The sequence below is a fragment of the Poecilia latipinna genome, unplaced genomic scaffold (assembly GCF_001443285.1).
Source record: "Poecilia latipinna isolate Pla-1442-1.1 unplaced genomic scaffold, P_latipinna-1.0 Scaffold15, whole genome shotgun sequence".
Classification (NCBI taxonomy): domain Eukaryota; kingdom Metazoa; phylum Chordata; class Actinopteri; order Cyprinodontiformes; family Poeciliidae; genus Poecilia; species Poecilia latipinna.
The window spans coordinates 689,210-709,330 of NW_015112631.1; the positions used below are offsets into that span (position 1 = coordinate 689,210).

Genomic DNA, 20,121 nt, shown 5'->3' on the forward strand with positions numbered 1-20,121 from the left:
ATATTAATGAATTATTCACTTAAAACAAGCTCCTATTTTGCTAAAAAGTTATTTGTATTGTATATTCATCTTATTATTAATTAAAAAGTTATAGTACCACTGGTATAATATTCCACTGCTCTGTCACCTAGCAACCCCAGCCCAGCCTGTCACCTAGCAACCCCATCCAAGCCCAGCCCGTCACCTGGCAACCAAATTCTAGTTCCACTGGCAGATTATTTCACTTATGACATGAGAATAATGTCTTGTCATAAGTGGTAATAGTACTTGAGGTCAATGGAAACGCAGCTGTTGAAACAAACTAATCCAGATCCAGTTTAATATCCAAGTCTATGCTTGGATGATTGACATGTCAGTTTGCTTGTTTACTCCATTTCTCTTTCTCTGCTTTGATTTGGTTCATACTTTCGTGCTGATTTCTATCGTTGCGTGTCGATACTGAGTGGGTTTTGAATTTGGGTCAATAATTTGAATCTCACCCAGGCTGAAGATGAAAGAGTTTAGATTTGCTCACGTCACTTCTCACCATTAACCAGAACAGATCTGACCAATCAGAGAGAGAGAGAGACGACAGGAAGTGGCGACAGAAACAGCTACATCCTGGCAGCATGCTGCACTGATAAAAATATCCTGCCCTAGCTACTTAAAAAAATAAGGCAACTAATTGCATAATTTATTTATGTTTATTAAGCAAGACTGGTATTTGTTTAAAGTACTTATTTATTTCTTTATGTATAAAAGAAATTATAATTTGTCAACTAGAATAGCAAAACTGAACTTTGCATGAATTATTAAATTTTTTTAATGAAAGACTGAAACATTAATAACTATCTGTTCAATTAAGCACGTTTTATTTTTTATTCCTTCACATTAAAGAAATGATGGAAACCACCTCGCTTCTTTCTAAAAATCACAATATCATCTGCAAACATCATCATTTGGTTTATTACTAAAATGTTTCATTGAACAAAAATTATGCGTATTGCAACAACACATTATTATTATAGTTATTTTAGTTAATTATAATAACCTTTACTCAGACCATGAGAGACAGATGTTTCTTTTGCTTCGGTGTATGTAAACTTCTGGCTGTAACTGTCTTTGTTACCTGACATTTCAACAGATATTAGCGTCTGCGCTCTGCTGGCTGTCCGGTTGTGTTTGTCAGCAGCCTGAGACTCGCCGCTGCTGCAGCTTGTCCTCATAAACGACTGGAGGTTTTTCTGCAGCCCATCATTAAAGCTGCTGACAGCGTCGTCATTTTTCCGGGGTTCAGTGCCTGGTTGAGGACTCTGTGTGCAAATCACTGTGTTCCTCTAACGCTGCTGTGCTGATGCAATGCACAAGTAGAAAAAAAGGGGAGGAGGAGGAAGGATGGATTGAACCTGTTAAAGCAGGTGTGTAAATAACTGGTTTTCTGCAGCAGCAACCTCCTTGAAAGCCAATCAGGCTTATGTGCAGCAACATGCTAATCTGCATACCGGTGCGCGCACGCCTCCAGAAGTAGCCAATAAACCTGAGAACCGTGGAAAACACTGCAGGTGACATTTTTATGGAAGTCATTAATTTTCCCTGCAGGTCGTCCGGTCGAGCCGACCAGGCTCTGAATCAAAGACTGCGGCAGTCAATCAAGCATGAAATGAATAACCACCATTAGCTGCTGTTAACCTTCACTTGAAGCTGGAATGCCTCTTTTCTCCTTTCAAACACACTTTTCACTTCTGTTCAGTGTAATGAGTGACCCCTCTTAAACCCGGTTTATGGGATTTTGTTTTGTTATGGTAGAGCTTACAGGGAAGTATTTCAAAATCCTCTGTATGCATATATACACACACACACACGTCTGTTACTTTGTGTTAGGATGGTCATAATATAGACTGCAACATTTAAAACAGGAACTATGTGGACATATGTTGGAGTACACTGCAAAAAACATAATCTTACCATGTATTTTAGGCCCAGTTTCTATTTTAATGCACTTGAATGAAACTTTTCAGCAACATATGAGATTATTTTAGGTAAATAATTCCTTAATGTTGATGGAAAAGTTCCAGTTCCATTGGCAGATTAATTCATTTAAAACAAGACATTTTCCCATGTTATAAATTAAATGATCTGCCAGTGGAACTAGAACTGGTTGCTAGGCAACGGGCTGGGCTTGGCTGGGGTTGCTAGGTAACGACGCAGTGGAACATTCTACCAGTGGAACCAGAACTTTTCATCAGCTTTAAGGAATTATTTACTTTAAAAAGCTCTTACATCTTGCTGAAAATGTACTTGTAAGTTAGTTTTGTCTTATTTCAAGTCAGTAGAAACTAGACTAAAAATACTTGGCAAGATTTTGTGTTTTTGCAGTGTATAAATAGACTCCTGAATGACTGATGAGGCAACCTGAGCCGAGAGAACAAATAGAGCAAAATCTAGTTTACTGTGTAAATAACCTGGTTTATTTGGCTTGTATTGCGTTTCTAATTAACAAATATTCACATTGCGAACAGAAACACAACCCAAACTGGTTGAACCTTTTCTGTTTTAAAATATTTCAACAAACGTATAATCTCCAAAGAAATACAAACATCTAAATATTCTGCATGTCTTTACTGAACAATGCGGTGAGCAAACCTTTGAAAAGGTCGATCAGGAATCCGTCTAATCCCAGAAAGGAAGGAAGGAAAAGATTCCTGGAGAATGCGACGCTAATTATTTCACAAACCAGTCCAGACTACACAAAGGATCAAAGCCTCTGCTGACCTTTTAACCTTCAATAAATTTTCTTCTTGGATTTCTGTTGGTGTTTTTACAGGGTAGTGACTGTAAATAGGCACGCTCTAGAAATAAATAACCTTTTTTTGGACCAATTTGGTGCCCAATAAGGAAACAGGAAGTGAGGTGCATGAACATGCAATGCTGCGCTCCGTGTTTTTGTGATAAGAAGTCTTGGTGAGTTATGCTGTTGTATTTTGTCTCTAATTCCTTAAATATTTCTGAGTGATTCATGTAACAAAGCAGGGAAGCTGGATTATTGTTTTATTCTATGAATCAGATGTTGGGAATGTGAAGAAACTTCAAGGTTTGATCAGAATTTTTGGCGTTTTTTTAAATCTAAAAGCTGAATTAGATAAAATAATGGGCAAACTGGACATTAAGTTTTCATTTGATTCAGGTGTTTTGGAGTGAAGAAACATTCAAGGTTGCAGAAAAGTGTTTGAGAACTGGAATTGGAGAGCAGTGGTTTAGATTCCCAGTCACCCAGGATACAATGCTAATGTCTTAAAGGAGAAGTGAAAAGTGTTTCTAAGCTAACGTCAGGAAAAACCTTTGAAAATATAACAAGAATTGAGGAGTAACTAGTTACATTTACTTGAGCAACTTTTTTGAAAAAAGAAAAAAAAAATCTTTTGGGGGTATTTTTGCTACGTTGTACTATATTACCAAATTTTCCACTAAACTTTACATCGTCACATGGACAAAAATATAATTGTTAAATATTAAATGATTGATAATTTGATCAGTTACTCAGTACTTGAGTAGATGTTTTGCTAAATACATTTTTACTCTTACTTGAGTAATTTCTTTGTACTTTTACTTGAGTAAATATGTTAAAGTAATGCTACTTTTACTTGAGTGGACCAATGTGGTGCAAACTCACCTCTAATTAAGAGACAGATAATCTGTGATTATCGCTAAGCCCCGCCTCCTGGCTCTGATTGGTTGTTTTGGTGTATTTCTTCAGCTCAGGAAGGAAGTGGAGCAGATCGATTATCTGTCTCATAACAAACTATCGTTTTAACAAATATGCTAAATAAACATACTTTTCACGTTATTTACAGAAAGATCCAAGCTGCAAATGACTTTGGGCTCAAATAAAATAAATAAACATGGAGATAAAGAGAAACATTGAACCTATTCTCAGCACTATCAACAGAATTTGGGTCACTCTTTTTTTTAAAATACTTTATGAATTTAAAAGCATCTTTGGGTTCTCGAAAGTCTGTTTCCAAGTAGAAGTCAGAAAAAAAAAGTCTCCATCTAGTGGGCCACACAGAATCAGTCAGATGACTGCAATGGCCCACGCGCCGCGCTTTGGGAACCCCTGATCCAACAGAAATACAATACAGAAATACTTCAAGTTTGAGTTGTGATAAAATCAATATATATTTAAGCAAAGAGGTTGGAATGCTAATCTAGCGCTACTCATAGCTACTATTTCCCGCGTGATGAAGAGCCTTGTGGCGTTCCTCCAGCTTCATGCGACGGCAACAGTTTTAAAAACGTTGGAGGTGGAAAACGTGAGCCTGCATGACAATAAGTGGAAAGCTATTCCAGCGAGCTAACGGCTCGCTGTTCATGATAAGACGACGACTCGGCAGCAACAACTGGAGATAAATGACAACTAAAACTACCAGGCAGCAACAGCTTGTTGGACACTAAATGTCCCGTTTGTTCTCCCCTCTAGAGCTACAGAGATGATTATTTAACAGCAGCTTTAAGCGTTGCTGAAAAATAAAAATATAAAGTGGATTTGCTGGGCAAGATGTTTAGTGGAACGAATCAAAAGTTTATTCATCGACAAAACAAAAGTCTGAAAAAAAACTTTTTTCTCAGAATTGAATCTAAAATCAGAATCTAAAAATTCTGATTTTAATCTTTCAGAATTCCAATTCTGTGTTAGTCCATGAAGAGTTTTTCATTCAGTGAGTGGAGAATCCAGAAATTTTACTCAAGAGTAGAAATACTCCATATTTTATTCTCTAAACGGTGTATTTTTAGAGTGCACTCTCAAAAGTGGATTTGAAGAAGTTGAGTTCAATGCCGTCTGACACATCCTGAACCAACCACGATGCTCAGCGGGAAAGCACAACAGGAGACCTTAGGCTGCGTTCACGCTGCAGCCCAAAGTGACCCAATTCTTTTGTTTTTTTACGTCATGCGACCTGTTTCCGATCTTTTCATGACGGTCTGAATAACACAGGTCGGATTCTTTTCGAATGCGACCCGACCCACTTGGATATCCGACGTGTCCGATTCAAACGTCCAGGTCGCATTCATCCGAACTGAACGTCACTAATACTCGACAAACGTCACTATTCTGCGTCCTGGTATGCACAAGCGGGATAATATGCTGCTCCAGTCGGACAACAACTTCAAATATGTAAGCTAAGCTCCACCATTAGCATCCATGTTTACTTCCGCAAACACTGAGCACTTCTTCTTTATGGCGGTTGGCAGAACGCCGAGAACGCTGACGCTATTGCGCCCTCTACTGCGCATGCGGGACACTTTCAGGTCGTTTCCTGACTAATTACTTTCAAGTAACTGCTGGCTGAGCCTAAAAAAAGCCTGATAAAAGATAGATATAATATTAGTTTCCTCCTTTATTTGAGGTCAACTAATTGATTTGAGTAAGACTGACTTAAATTTGTCATTTCAAACACGGTTAATAAATTCAGTTAAAAAGAAACTTACTAAAATGAGCTGGATGAACTTAATGAATTGAGTTAGATGATCATAATACTTTGAGTTGGTTAAACTTAATAAATTAAGTTGGTTCGAGTAGTTTCTTTTTACAGTGCATGAATAAAAACAGCGCTGTTCTTGTTTAAAAATAGCACAAACTGATTGAGACGTTCAGCTCACAGTGCAGACGACATAATGGACGGTAGAATAAAACCTCAGATCATCGTAACGCTCACATGCGGGTTGGAGACTCGATCTGCAGACTGCAGGCTGAATCCGCCGCGTCGCGTCCCGCCGCGCACCGCCGCGCCGCTGCGTTTCCTGACACGGACTTAACAAAAACTGATTAGCTTGCAGCAGACTGGCAGTTTCTAATAATACAGTCTGGCTTGTCCAGATTTACCCTCTCATCTTTGCTGTAATCCCATCTGCTGTGACTCACCTGGAGGGTGGACGCGGCCACTCGGTGATGGATCGCTGTAATAACGGTGACCCTGCAGGTGGCGGCGATCCGTCAGCGTTTCCTCCAGCGCAGGATCTGAGCAAGGTGATGAGAGATCACCGACCACAGAGACACGGAGCAGAAAGAAACGCTCAGATAAATATCAGTTCTCTGAATCAGAATTTAAACTCGCAGCCAGCGGTGGAGAAAGTAAAAATGTGGTTAAAGGGAAAAAAGTAATGGTAAAAGTAAAGACTTGCTTTGAAAGTTAAAGTACTTTATGAATTTTTTTTTTATTACATTTAGGATTATTTTGACTAATTTTAGAGTGATTTTACTTAAGTAAAATTTCTGGATTTTCTACCCACCGAATTAAATGCAACCAAAAAATCACCAGAGACGGACGCACACCTGCAGTTTCTATTAAAGTTTCGTAAGTTTTTTTATTGAGAGAAACTGATTTGGAAAATTTTTATTATTCTTATTACTCTAAGGATGTTTATCTTTTTATTGAACAGGTTAATGATTTGTTAGAAGAACTGAAGTTTTTAAACTGAATGCTTTAAATGACGCTGCATGTCTGTCATGTGGGGTTGTTGAGTTTTTACAGTGTATGACAGAGTAAACGCTGCGGTTCAGATTTTACAGTTGTTTCCTGATGTCAGGTAGCTGCTTCCAGCCTCCGCTCCGTGTGGAGACTTGGACTCTAAAAACTACATCATGATCATTACGATGAAACCAAACAGCAGATTGTATCACAACGATTCAGCTATCGAGCCCAAAGTGGAGGCCGCCCGGTAACCACCCGGTAACCGCCCGGTAACCGCCCGGTAACCGCCCGGTATCCACCCGGTAACCGCCCGGTATCCACCCGATAACCGCCCGGTATCCACCCGGTAACCGCCCAGTATCCACCCGGTAACCGCCCGGTAACATGAGCCCGGATGTTTGGGCTGCTGGACCGGTTCCGGGTGACGCAGCAGAAAAACGGGATCCGTCCCAGATGAGTGTTTGTCGCAGGAACGTATCGTTTTATCTGCGAGGAGAGCAAACAGACGGGCTCAGGAAACATGAAGTTTGAAATCTAATATTCCTCTTTTGTTTGCTTTATCCGCTGACATGCAGTGACGGAGAAACTTGTTCCTGTTCAAACAGGACTGGACGGTACGGCCGAAAAACGTGTCACAATACAAGCGTTTCATGTCAGTCGATATTGATCATCATTGATTAGTTTTTTGTTTTAAATATCGGAAATACCACCGAACTGGTGACGTGACATTTCCTGTTTGCCGTTGCTGATCATTTTTAAGAAGTTATCAAAAGATTTTACTGCATCTGTTTTGCTCAGCAGGTCGTTGCTATGGTAACCAAAGAGTGAGAGAGTGAGTTGATTCCACCAGCCTAGCATAGCTAGCTGTGAGAGGTTAAGAGGCTAACGTCTATCCTCTGCCTACATATCCCAGAATGCTGTGCGGTTCCAGATCGAATTATTGAATATTTTATTGGACGCATTACTTATTGATATTGATAACTTAGTTCCATTTTATCAAGATGTAGGAGTTTGTTTTAGGTCAATAATTCCTTTATGTTGATGAAAAGTTCTGGTTCCACACTGGTATAATAGTCCACTCCGCCGTTACCTAGCAACCCCAGCCAAGCCAAGCCCGTTACCTAGCAACCCAGTTCTAGTTCCGCTGGATGATTATTTCACTTTTTACATGGGAAAAACTTTTTGTTTTTAGTTTAAATAATCTGCCAAGAGAATTTGTGCTTTTTAAAATCAATATTATTGAGCTAAAACAATCTCATGTTTCTTGCTGAAAAGTTACTTGTTAAGTTAGTTTTGTCTTTTTTAAAGTGTACTAAGATATTTGCATTTGAAACTAGACCAAAGATTATTGGTAAGATTTTGTGTTTTTGCTGTGTGGAAGTGAAAATCTGACCACAGGAACTTCTTTCAATTCTTTGCTGATTCTCAAATGTGGTTTGAGGCAAACTGCAAGCACGGCTTTCCTTCAACAGTTTTGTTTTTTCTTTTTTAATTCTTTGAAAAAATTCAGATTAGTAGTTGCTCTGTCAGAAGACCAAAAAGATATAAAAAATAATATGGAAGTTTGTCATTTTATGTTTCTTTCTCTTGGATTATTTTTCAGGACATTTTAGAAAATAATTAACTTTATCTGAGCTGAAACTTATCCAGATGGCCTCTCTCCCTCTCTTCAGATTTAAACGAATATGAAAACAAAGCAAAGCTATTATTTACCATTAAGACGGTTGAGTTTAGTAGTGCATAAAGTTATTTTTTCTTTTTTTTGAGTAGCAGTGCACATGGGACTTACAGCGCAAGGTGTTTGGAGTCCCACACGCCCTGCAGCAAGCAGCTATATTCAGCCATCTGGAGGCTGCAGAGCGTGAACGAGCAGAACTCACTGCATTATGTTGCTGCCCATGGTTTTGGATTATTTGGCTGCTTTCTCAGTCATATTTATTTAATCTCATGGGATTGCAGGATCCTGCTTAGAATAATGAAGGAATAATCAGAAGTAATTTTAAAGAAAACATCTGAAGTGTTGGGGAAAAAACGCTTCAGTGCCTTTGGAGCCCAAACTCATGCATGCTTAACTCCTTTATGTTTTGATGCTCTCTCATAGATTTAAATGCTAATCTGAGACATTTTCTGACTCGCATTCACTGCCGTTGTTGAACACTGAGCGTGAAAATCTATTTGCTTTGTGCAAACAGAACTCATATTTCCTCGTTAGTTGCTGTCGGGAGCAGATTTTATCTAAAGCAAACTGCCTGCCTTTCCTTGTTTTGTTTCAGGGTTATCTGTTTCCACTCTCTTTATCTTTATGTTTCTCTTTGAGGTGTTTCAGCTGATAAACTGCCCAAACAATAATAATAAAAAAATCTGGATTTAAGACTAGTTCTGGATAATTTTCCTGTTTGTAGTGGTAAATTCTTCATGGAAATGTGAACTTTGCATGATGTAGTTGTCCAGAAAAAGTCTAGATGGCTGATTGTGCTGAAAACTGACATTAATGTTTAAAATGTCAAATACTGAAGATTTTTCAGGGAAAGGTTTTGAGTTTACAAATGATTGAAATAAATGTCATCGCTTCCCTTTTTCAAATTTCCCCACTAATGCACAATTTTTGGATAAGGATGGTTTTTGTTTTGACTTTTAAGCAATGCAGTCGGGAAGTTACATTTACCTGAGTAACTGTTTTGATCAATTTTACTTTTAGGAGTATTTTTACTGCGCTGTACTTTGAGTAATTTTATTATGAAGTATCTCTACTCTTGGACAGTTACTTTTTACTTTTAGTTGCCTACAAATATGTTGAAGTAGTGCTGCTGTTACTGTAGTACAGTTTTCGGGTCCTCTGTCCACATCTGGCATTGACACAACACCAGGAAAAGTTCAGTACTTTCATACTGAACTTCAGCAGCCGAGGCGGGTGGAGAATCCTAAAATCTGCTGGATTTTTGGATTCTACTAGATTTGTCTCCATTCGTTGGATTATTGTACATGAACACTTAAGCTTCCATTTGGGTTTCTGCTGCTTGTTTTTAGCAATAAGTTAATAATGTTTGGTGTCTGGAAAACAAGTCGTTTCAAAAACCATCTGAATGTAACATCATAAATCAGCAGGCGCTGCCCGTTACCTAGCAACCACAGCACAGCCCAGTCTGTTACCTAGCAACCCAAGCTGAGTCCCAGCAGGTTTGTTCAGCTGGTTTTATGCGCTGCTGGTAAAGACCAGTGTTTTGTTGACTTATCATCCAGAAACCACTTGCTGCATTCTTGTTGGTTGTGCAGGAGGCTCCACTTCCTCTTTTCAAAGCTGTACGGTTATATAATTGGTCATCTGTTTGCAGCCACTTTAACGTGAAAAGGCCAGCAGCAGCTTATTTGGATTCAAAGTGACAGATGCCCTGAAAGGAGCTGAGAAAAGGTAGAAATCTCTTTATCTAAGAATGATTTTGAGCAAAAAATGTGATGAACATGTTTTGTTTGGACCAGGGATCTATTCTGATCTGTTCATGGAAGCATAGGTCCAGGAAAACATGTTGATGAAGTCTAAGAGATGACTTGAATTCTTGACAAAGTGTTGGAATCCTCTACCACAGGACAAGGCTGCATATCTTTAACCATAAAGCATCCTAATCATTTTGTTTTGGATTTGTTCTGGTGTGATTTTTCACTAAGAGACTGTTTAACGTCTGCAGGGAGAGGTTGTTCTTTCTCACCCAAACCTCTTTTTGTTGAGGACACCTGTGGATAATCCAGACATGGTGCAGTTCGTGAGCCCAACACATGGCTGCTCTGAACACAACAATCCAGAATACTGTCAGCAGCTGCGTTGCATTGACATTTTCAAAATAAATCTGCTTAATCATGCAAATCCTGTCGGCTTCTTTGTCGTTTCTGCCAGTAGTAACATTCGTTTATTGGTCATGTGACGCATTTCCATTGGCTGCGCAATCACCTCTTCCTAACGCCAAAAGTTTTTAACAAAAAACTTTAGTTTTTTTCAGAATTGGGGTGCAAATTTATTTCTGTACTTTTAGTTTGCACAGATTTATGTTTGATGGAAACGCAGCCAGTGATGGCCTGAGTGGATGGAGCCAGAGTTGGGTAGCAACTAGTTACTTTTACTTCAGTAACTTTTTGGAAACAGTTTACTTTTAGGAATACTCTTACTCCTTTTAAATACTTTGATTAATTTTTTATAAAGTATCTCTTACTGGAGTAAAACTCTTGATTTTCTATCCACTGAATGAAAAACAAGTTTCGATCAAAAACTCACCCGACTCAGACTCACACCTGCAATTTCTGTTAAAGTTTCATCAGTTTTTATTGAAAGAAACTGATTTGGAAGAATTATCTTTCTTTATTTTTGTTATATGAATTATTGTCATTTTTGTTCTTAAAATACCAAATTTTCCACTCGACTTTAAATTTTGCTCTGTCTGATGTTAATTTTAAATATTAAATAATTTGATCAGTAGCTCAGAAATGGAGTATACTTCCTACCAAATACTTTTTTACTTTTACTTGAGTAAAATATATTGAAGTATTTCTTAACTTCAGTGTAAATTTTTTGAACTTCTTTGAATAACCTGAAGGTCTTGGTGGGTTTTCTTCTGTTGATGTTTTCAGAGAACCGTGCAGAGCGACATAAACTCTGCATGACGGATAATTATTCCAGCGGTCCAAACGGACAGGGATCATTTACTGAAACGCTTCAAATCCAACATTTTCTCCCCAGAAAGTCGTTTATCTCCAAGGCTTCTTTAGCTGTTAATCTTCTGAATAAAACAAATGTGCTTGAGATTACTTTTAATGAAAGTGTCCTCAGCTTGTCTGAAGTGTGGGCTGTTTCAGGGAAAACGGGCGCAGCGGTGGGAACGTTGCAGCGTCTGGGTCTCTGGTGTACAGAGCATGTCAAGGTCAAAGTCAATGACCTCTGTTTCGATTCATTCATTTCAGGAAGTGGTTTCCTCCAGATCTCATCAGATTAAAATATTAAAAATATGAAAACAGCCTCATGAAAGTTCAGAGGGTGAGGTGTTGGACATGGGAATCAGAAGCAAATCGGAGACGTTTGACAAGACGTGCCAAAGTAATCGCCCTAAAATCGCCCGATCGTTTTTCGGAGGATGCAAAGTGCGAAGAAAAAGCAGAATAATCCAAATCGTTCTGCAACCGAGATGAAATGTTTTTGATTGGGAAAACATCTGTGCTGATGTTTAAGTGTTACATTCCTCTGACGTCCCTGGAGACGGCAGCGTCCACTCAACTGTAATTGTCCAAAGATGTAAACAATGTCTTCCACCAGCGTGCACTCCATGCCAGATTACTTGGCTTTGTTGGTTTTATGTCTTTAGCCAATTACGAGCAGGGAAATGACCCCAGACTGTGTGTGTGTGTGTGTGTGTGTGTGTGTGTGTGTGTAAGTACACACACACACACACACAAAGTGTTAGACTTTAGGTCACGATCTCAGCATTAGCAAACAGGACTTTATGTTAACACAAAGTCCGTTATGTTTGGGAACGTTTATGTATGCGGCGCTTTTGGGGAAATGAATTTGACGTTTTGCAGAAGAGCTGAGAACGACGGCGCAGTGGAGCCATTATAGATGGAAAAAAGAGAAAATTTCCAACAGAAACACAGAAATTTAGAGGTTAATCTAAGAAATTTTCTAGAAAAATAAGAACATTTTTTGGCTCCTCAAGTCGAAGATTTGCAAGAAATTTTTAGCTCAATCTAAGAAATTGTCTTGATAAAACAGGCAATTTTTTGAATTTCAGAAGTTGAAAATTTGTTTACTGTTAAAATTCAGAAATTTCCAAGTATTTTCCAGAAAATTTCTGAGATTAAGCTAAAAATGTTCAGCATTTTTACAAAAGAGCTATGTACAACACATTAGAGTTACTGCTGATAGAAAATGGAGGAGTAGGTTTCTGCCAAAGAATCCAGAAATGTTGAAGTTAATGTCAGAAATTTTATAGGAAATTTCTGAATTTGAAAATTTTAAACTTTTTAAACTCTGAAAAATTCAGTTTTTTTCTAGAAAACGTCTGAGATTCATCTATATATTTTTTTGTCTTTTCTGGGAAAATTTCAACTTTTCAAACTCAGAAATTTCTGGGTTTTTCTAGATAATTTCTCAGATTAATTCTTAATTTTTGGGGAGGAAATTTTCTTTTCTGACCCTCATGCGCCGTGGCATTATGGTCGCCATTCACTATGATGGCACATCGTTTCCAAAATGTTTCTTTCAGTGATTCATCTCTCTGGTCTTTGCTGGGTTTTTCTTCTTGTTTCTTGAAAGCATAACCTCCAGAAATCCATTTGCTGTTTTTTGATCTTTAAAAACCTTTCTTGTGTGTCATATAAAAGCTTTGGGAGTGTTTACTGATCAACGCGGCCCAGAGGAACCGAAACGTCCGCTGCTTTCCCCTGACCTGTTAGCCGACCCTCAGGTTTCCGTATTGTTCTTCTCTTGTGTTTGTCGTCTCCCTTCGCAGCCTGAGGTGCTTCTGTTCTCACAGAACAACGATCAAAACTACAGAAGGTCAAAGCAAACAAAGTCAAGTTCCTCCATCGGCTCAATTTTCATATGAAGATTAAATACTGGGAATAATTTTTTCTGTTGTTTAAAAAGCCAGAACTGTTCCTGTTTGTTAAACTGTTACATATTCTGGGCCAGGAAACATTTTAAAGAGTTTCCTGAGTTTGTCTGTTAAATCGAGTGAAATGTGAAAAAGTTTTAGATTTTTGCTTTAAAGCCAACATCTTGTTTCAGTCGTGAAGTTTGGTGTCCACATCTCTGAACCAAGCAGACAAAACCCAGCAGAAACAGGCTGTGTGCTACTTTACAGGGAAAAATCAACAATTATGGGTTTGTTGACATGGAGGATAATTCATTATAGTTATTGTGCCATATTAATTATCTGGCTAAAGAGCAGCAGCAACAATAACACTAAAGGTTTTTTCTCTTTTCTCCTCTATTCTTATTCTTTTTAAACCTTTCACTCGCTTTTCTCCTTTTATTTTCAAATGAAACTTCAAATTGATCCCAAAGCAACTTCTAATAAACTTTCATATATGTCTATATCAAGTGGAGGAAAGATTTTGTTTTCTAACATCTGCAGTGGTTTTATGTTCCTTCCTCTTCTTCCCGTTTCATTTTCACCTTTGACCTTATAACATTAGTAGCTATAGTAATCCAGCTGTTTTTAAGTCACAGAGAAATTTGCTGTTGCCGTATCCAAGAACAGGTGCAGCATATTCCCCCACCATGCGCTGTAAAAACAGACTTGTTTGCTGGATATTAAGGCTGAGCGTCATTACGGTTATTATATGGTATATTTGCCCATGTTGGCCGTCTGTCTCATTATAGTTAAAGGTTACATGTATCAGTTGTTTCCAAAAGCAGCAGGCAGTGATTACTGCAATCAGCAGAGCTCCAGCAGGTCTATTATTATCTTGTTTTGACTTGTGATCTGACCTGGCAGATTAAAGAAAAGCCCGAAAACAACAGAAAGTCATAAACATGTGAAAAAGGAAAACAGCCGAGCTGTGGCTAATCGGCGGGTTGCCTCTGTTCCTGATCAGATCATTTACACACAACCACAACCAGCTGCTCCAAACAGAAAACACCTCAGCTGCGCTTCATCACTCTTGGTGCCACTTTATGCAGCTCTGAGGCCTTTTGGTAAGACATGAAACTCAACAGGTTGTTGCTAGGTAACCAAAGAGGAAGCTAGCTTAGCTGCTTGTGAGTGGCTAAAGCTGCAAAAACTGTAATTGAGTAATAGTTGTAATGTCTTTAAACTGGTCATAAGTTAGGAACGAGGTGAGAGCTGGTTTCTAAGCTAGCTTGTTTGTTGTTGTCATAGCAACTGCATACCAAGATGGCCGTCAGTTACAAGGTTCATCAAACTGTGATGTCACATGAGAACTGTGTGTGGATAATTTATCGGACGCAGGGCCGGTCCAAGGTATGTGCAAGTTAAGTTGCTGCTGCACCACAAGAAGGCGCCAAAAGCACCAAGTTAGCATCCTAAAAATATATGTAGAATAACAATGAGTAATACAAGCTAAAAGGCATTACATGTGGAAAAACAATGTTTAGTTACACAAATAACTATAAGATAACAAATATCTTATATTTCTCTCCACTCTTGGGGAAATATAAGATAAAAAACTTGTTTTCTGTACATTAATGGTTTATCAGCTGGGTGTTTCTTTCAAATGCTGGAAATAATTTGGCACACTTAAATACCATTCTGCATTTCAAAATCCAAATTTTATTTATTTTATTTGCTTGTTACTCGATAAATATGTTGTATTTAGTTAAATCTAAGCAAACCAGTTGCCTCAAAAGAATCAATTTCTCCAAAACATAAAAACAAATGAAGTTACTTTATGCCAGTGTTGCAAACCTAAAATAACTTTTTTTATTTAGTTGTACTTAACATCTTGACATTATAAGCTATATGTGAATATTTGGTCAAGACCAAACAATATCGAACTGAAACAACATGGAGTCATGAGAGCAGAGTTTATTTATGTTCTGAATGTTTTCTTTCGTTTTGGACGTTTACAATCCAATTCACCCAGAACTTTTAAATGGTTCACTTTTATGCTCAACTTAAATAGATTAACTAATCAAGCATTTTTTATCCAAAAGTTTACGCCACGTCTTTAAGATGAGAATAAACAAGTTGATGAGGATTTAATAGTTTATTAATCAAAATGTCTGACAAATATCTTGTTTTTTTCATGCAGCTGTAGATCTTTAAGGTTGACTGAAAAAAAATCATAAGCTAAAAATATTATTTTTATGTTTCCAAAGCATCAAAAAACAAAAAAAATAATTTGGTTTCATTTTAAACTTTTAACACAGATTTTTTCCCTTGCTTACTAAAACTTTCCTCTTATCAAACTGGTTGTTTCCTCAACAAAGACGTTTGACGTCAAGGTCGCTGTTGAGCCTCGTCGTAACGTAGCCGACCTGTTTTAGTGTCTGCGGCGGCGGCTCTGCGTTTCACACCAGCAAACGTCTTTTTCTGGCCTCTCAAGCTGTTTTCCTCTCTCTGTTTTGGTGACAGACGTCTCAGAGGGCTCAGCCTGGACTTACACCCAGGAAGTAAACGCTGACTCAGCGAGTCGGAGCACTTCGTTGGAAACTGCTGCTGCTTGGCTATTTACCTAACACTGCAGCCATTTAGCAAGAAACACTCTGGTCTGCTCCAGGACTGAACGCAAAATACAAATAGCTAAAAATAATAAACAACATAAATGGCTTTTTTCCCCAGTATTGGATTCACTACAAATCACATTTTCATTATGAAAGGAGTGGCTGCTTCACATTTAAGAGGAGAAAACAGAAAACTTTTAACCAACAACTCTAAAAACGCTGCAGATTAAAGAGAACAGGACAAAAACACCAAATATTACCAAGTATCTCTGGTTTAGTTTCTACTACCAATATCTGTGTACGCTTAAAATAAGACAACATTTCTAGAAATTGTTCAGCAGGATACAGAGCTTGTTTTAAGGAAATAAATCCTTAAAATTGAAAATAAAGTTCCAGATTCAGATTGAAACATTTACTCAATTACATTTACTTGAGTATTTGTTTTAGGAAAAAATTTTACGTTTAGGAGTATTTTTACTACACTGTACTTTGAGTAACTTTATTACGAAGTATTTCTGCTCTTACTTGAGTAAAATTTCTGGATTTTCTTCCCACTGAATGAAAATCAAACTTGTTTTAATCACAAATCCACCAGACAGAAAAACACACCTGCAGTTTCTGTTAAAGTCGTTTATTGATAGAAACTGATTTGGAAACAATTTTCTTTTTTCTTTTTGTTACTTAGAATTATTGTCATTTTGGTCCTTAAAATGCCAAAATTTCCACTTAACTTTATATTTTGCTCCGTCTGATGATGTCATTTTTAAATGTTAACAGTTTAATCTGTTACTCGGTACTTGAGTAAAATTATGCTGAAGTACTTCTATTCTTGAGTAAATTTTTGGATGCTCTACTCACCTGTGATGAATGTTAAAAAGACTAAATGGAATCAATATGTTTTCTTTCTTTATTTAATAAAAACACTAAATCTGGATGTGTAAACGACTCTTATGTCCAGATTATCCCTCTTGGCTCTGATTGGTGAATCCGTCCTGCAGATCCAGAAGCTGCAGAGACAAATTTCACCTTTTTCTCGGTTTGTCCACCTGCATAGCTTATCCTTCATCACCGAACATCCCAGAGAGCGCCGAGCCATGGGAGTAATTCAGTACGAACAGCTGCTGGGTTCAAGGTGAATGACTGGAGACTCAGGAGAAACGGAGAACCGATCTTTACTCGCTCTTCCTCTCTCTCCTCTTCCCTCCATACATTCAGTTACATAACGGCCCAATCCTCAAGGTTTGCAGCTACCAAGCTCATGCAACAAGAAATGAGCCCAAAACTGAGAAAAAAGTATTTTTACACTGAAAAAACACAAAATATTCCTTCATTCTTTATCTAGTTTCCAGTGCAAATATGAAGTAAATAAGACAAACTAACTTAGAAGTAATTTTTCAGCCAAATATATGTGCTTGTTTTAAGTCAGTAATTACTTAATATTGATAATTTTTCTCTTGTATCATGGGGTAAAAGTGTTTTTTTTATCATTATTAAGAAATTACAGACTTAAAACAAACTAAATGTGTCTTATTTCAAATGTATGGAGACATTTATACTAGAAACTAGACAAAAAAAATCAACATATTTACAGTGAAGGCCTGTCGCAACAATACATTTTGCTGGATGATAAATTATTCCAGAAGTTATTGTGGTAAATGATATTGTTGTTTTAAAACTATTTCCAAGTAATATAATAGTAATAAAGGCGTAATAATGCATGAGCACATTCTCAAAGATCAGTAAGTGATTCATGAACATTTAACACTGGAAGACATGATAAAAAAAACAAAACGACAAATAAAATGAATTATTGAGTCACTGGAAGCAAAATGCTGCTTGAGACCAAGACGACAAACTGAAGATGTTTATAATCTGGTTGTTGGTTGAAAAGAGAGAAATAATAAATCATGAAAATGGAAATCATTGACTTTATTTTGTCAATGTGATTGATTGATATAATGCTTATTTTGACAGGCCTAAAACTTATCTCTAATTAATTATAATAAATCGGCTGAAATTAGTTATTTTTTTAACATATTTGTATCGGTCCGATAATTTATGAATAACCAATATTTATTTTTATTTGGTCCTGGTTTTTTCCAAAATTGTCGGGATGTTAGTGAAATTAGTTATCAGCCATAACAGAAATATTAATATCGACATACGATATATATCATACATTGGTTCATCTATAATATCTTATTGGTTGTTGATCAAATTATTGATTTTTTTTTTTGGAAAAGTTTTTACAAAAAATGAAACTAAACTTTTTCATGCAGAAATTCAAGCCCTTAAACTCCTCATCCATCATTTCATCTCGTTTCTGTCATTTTAAGCCAGACGTTTGGTGTGTGGAGTAACTCTCCCTCGTCTCTGTTGCAGGTTTGTTCCCGGGTGAACGGATGGCGTGTCGGGGTCAGAATGCTGATGGTCTGTAAAATCATCCCCGTCTTTTGATAACGACCCTCCCTCTGGAGTTTCATGTGTCGTCGGGACCAAACACACACCGACGTTACAGCAGAACCTGGCAAACCTCCCATATCTAAAAGATTGATGAGGTCTGGTCCCTGCAAAGGACGCCCAGCTCCGTGTCGATAAGGCAGCTTTCATCTTTCTTCTTCTCTGCTCTTCCGAGTCCTGGGAGAGGATCATGACAGGCGAAGACCTTCCAGGCGCGGGCCTTTCACACCAGAGGAGTCATGATTTTCCTCGGATGTTCTGCCTCCGCTTGCTTCCGGTTCTCCTGGTTTAGCTGCAGGTTGGGAGCTGGGCGGGAAACCGGAGTCGGCATGCCGCTGTGGGGCCGCCGGAGCTGGAACCGGGTGAAAACACAGAGGGAACAGAGCTGAACCCAAATGAGCTCAGCAAACAGAGCTCCACACAGGACAATGTGCAACATCACCTTCTGTAATGTGGACAGTAAGGTGGACCAGTTCTTCCAGCCCACTCTCTACATCATAGTCATCGTTCTGGGGCTGCCGACCAACTGCATGGCTCTGTGGGCCGCGTACATGCAGGTGAGGACAAAACAGGCAAAACACTGCAAAAACACTAAATATTACCAAGTAATTCTGGTCTAGTTTCTACTGCAGGGAACTTAGTTCACTTGAAATAAGAGAAAATTAACTCAAGTAATTTTTCAGAAAGATATAGGAGCTTGTTTTAGGTAAATAATTCCTTGGGAAGCATTTCCTGTTAGAAGTGAAAGGCGAGTTCCTCCTGAACTGGAACTCGGTTGCTAGGTTACCGGTTGGTCTTGGCTGGCGTTGCTAGGTAACGGCGCCAGCGGAATTTTTCATCAATATGAAGGAATTATTGACTTAAAACAAACTCCAGCATTTTGCTGAAAAGTTACTTGTGAGGAATAATAAAATTACTCAAAGTACAGAGTAGTAAAATACTCCTAAAAGTGCATGTTTTCAAAAATGTTACTCAAGTAAATGTACTCTTACTTGAGTAAAATTTCTTGATTTTCTACCCACTGAATGAAAACCAAAAATTCAGCAGACAGACACCTGCAGTTTGTTAAAGTTTCATAAGGGAAACATTTTCTTTATTTTTTGTTCCTTATATGAATTGTCATTTCACTTAACCCCGTATTTTTTTTCCATCTGAAGATGTAATTTTTAAATAGTAAATGATTGATAATTCGACCAGTTATTCGGTACTTGAGTAGACTTTTTAGCAAATACCTTTTTCCTTTTACTTGAATAAAAATATGTTGGAGTAGTGCTACTCTCACTTGAGTTTGGTTTTTGGTTAGTCTGCCCGCCTCTGACAGACGGGCATCAGCAGCCCAACAGGAAGTTAGCAGTAAAAACAGTAAGCAGTTCAGAAATAGACCAGCTGCCGTTCAGCTACACTGAACCTCAGACTCACACGTCTGACACCGCCTGTTAGATCCGATCAGCGGCCCCGGGATATTTTCCCATACGGCATCAAACATATCCAGAGTCTTATTTCCCACAGACTGTCCATTTGCTTTGGCAGCAGCTGGAACGACTCTTATTGACTTTTCATTCATTCAAATTGTTGTTTGTCTTCAATTTCAGCATCTGGGATAAATTTGAAGCTGATTGTTGACGACACAAACACGCTTACTTACTTAGTTACATGTGACAGAAACATGTAGCTTTTATTCTAGATAACTGAATTAATCTCCCACAGATTGAAGTGAAAGCAGAAACTCTCAGTGCCTGGAGAAAACACTTCATACGAACTGCAACAGCAATGATTTAATGATGACGGACATCCGCGATGGCTGAGGAAAAGGAACTGTTGCTGCCAATCAATCTGGCCAAATGCTGTAAAGACTTTTCAAAACAATTTAACGTCCATCAGTCTGCATAGAAAAGACAAGAGGAAAACATTTAAGACGGCTGCCTGAGATCGAACAATGCAACGCGCAGGAAAAAATACTGATTAGGTTTGGATGTTTCGGTCAATCAATCAAGTTTATTTGTACGGTTCATTTCAGTAACAAGGCAGTTCAAAGTGCTTTAA

The 20,121-nt window shown here is 38.0% G+C and overlaps 1 protein-coding gene across 3 annotated transcripts in view; it reads left to right on the forward strand.

Annotated features, from left to right (window-relative positions):
- The window catches only part of gpr4 (G protein-coupled receptor 4), a 50,166-nt gene that overhangs the window by 21,665 nt on the left and 8,380 nt on the right, over window positions 1-20,121 (forward strand). Inside the window, exons 1-2 of one of the 3 annotated variants that reach the window (XM_015032931.1) lie at window positions 16,398-16,750; window positions 18,001-18,635. In XM_015032931.1, coding sequence (XP_014888417.1) covers window positions 18,474-18,635 — 162 coding nt within the window. In that variant the 5' untranslated portion in view covers window positions 16,398-16,750; window positions 18,001-18,473. Of the gene's footprint in view, window positions 1-16,397; window positions 16,751-17,619; window positions 18,636-20,121 lie in introns of those variants that run through there. The other 2 variants (XM_015032923.1, XM_015032940.1) reach the window with 2 other exon arrangements.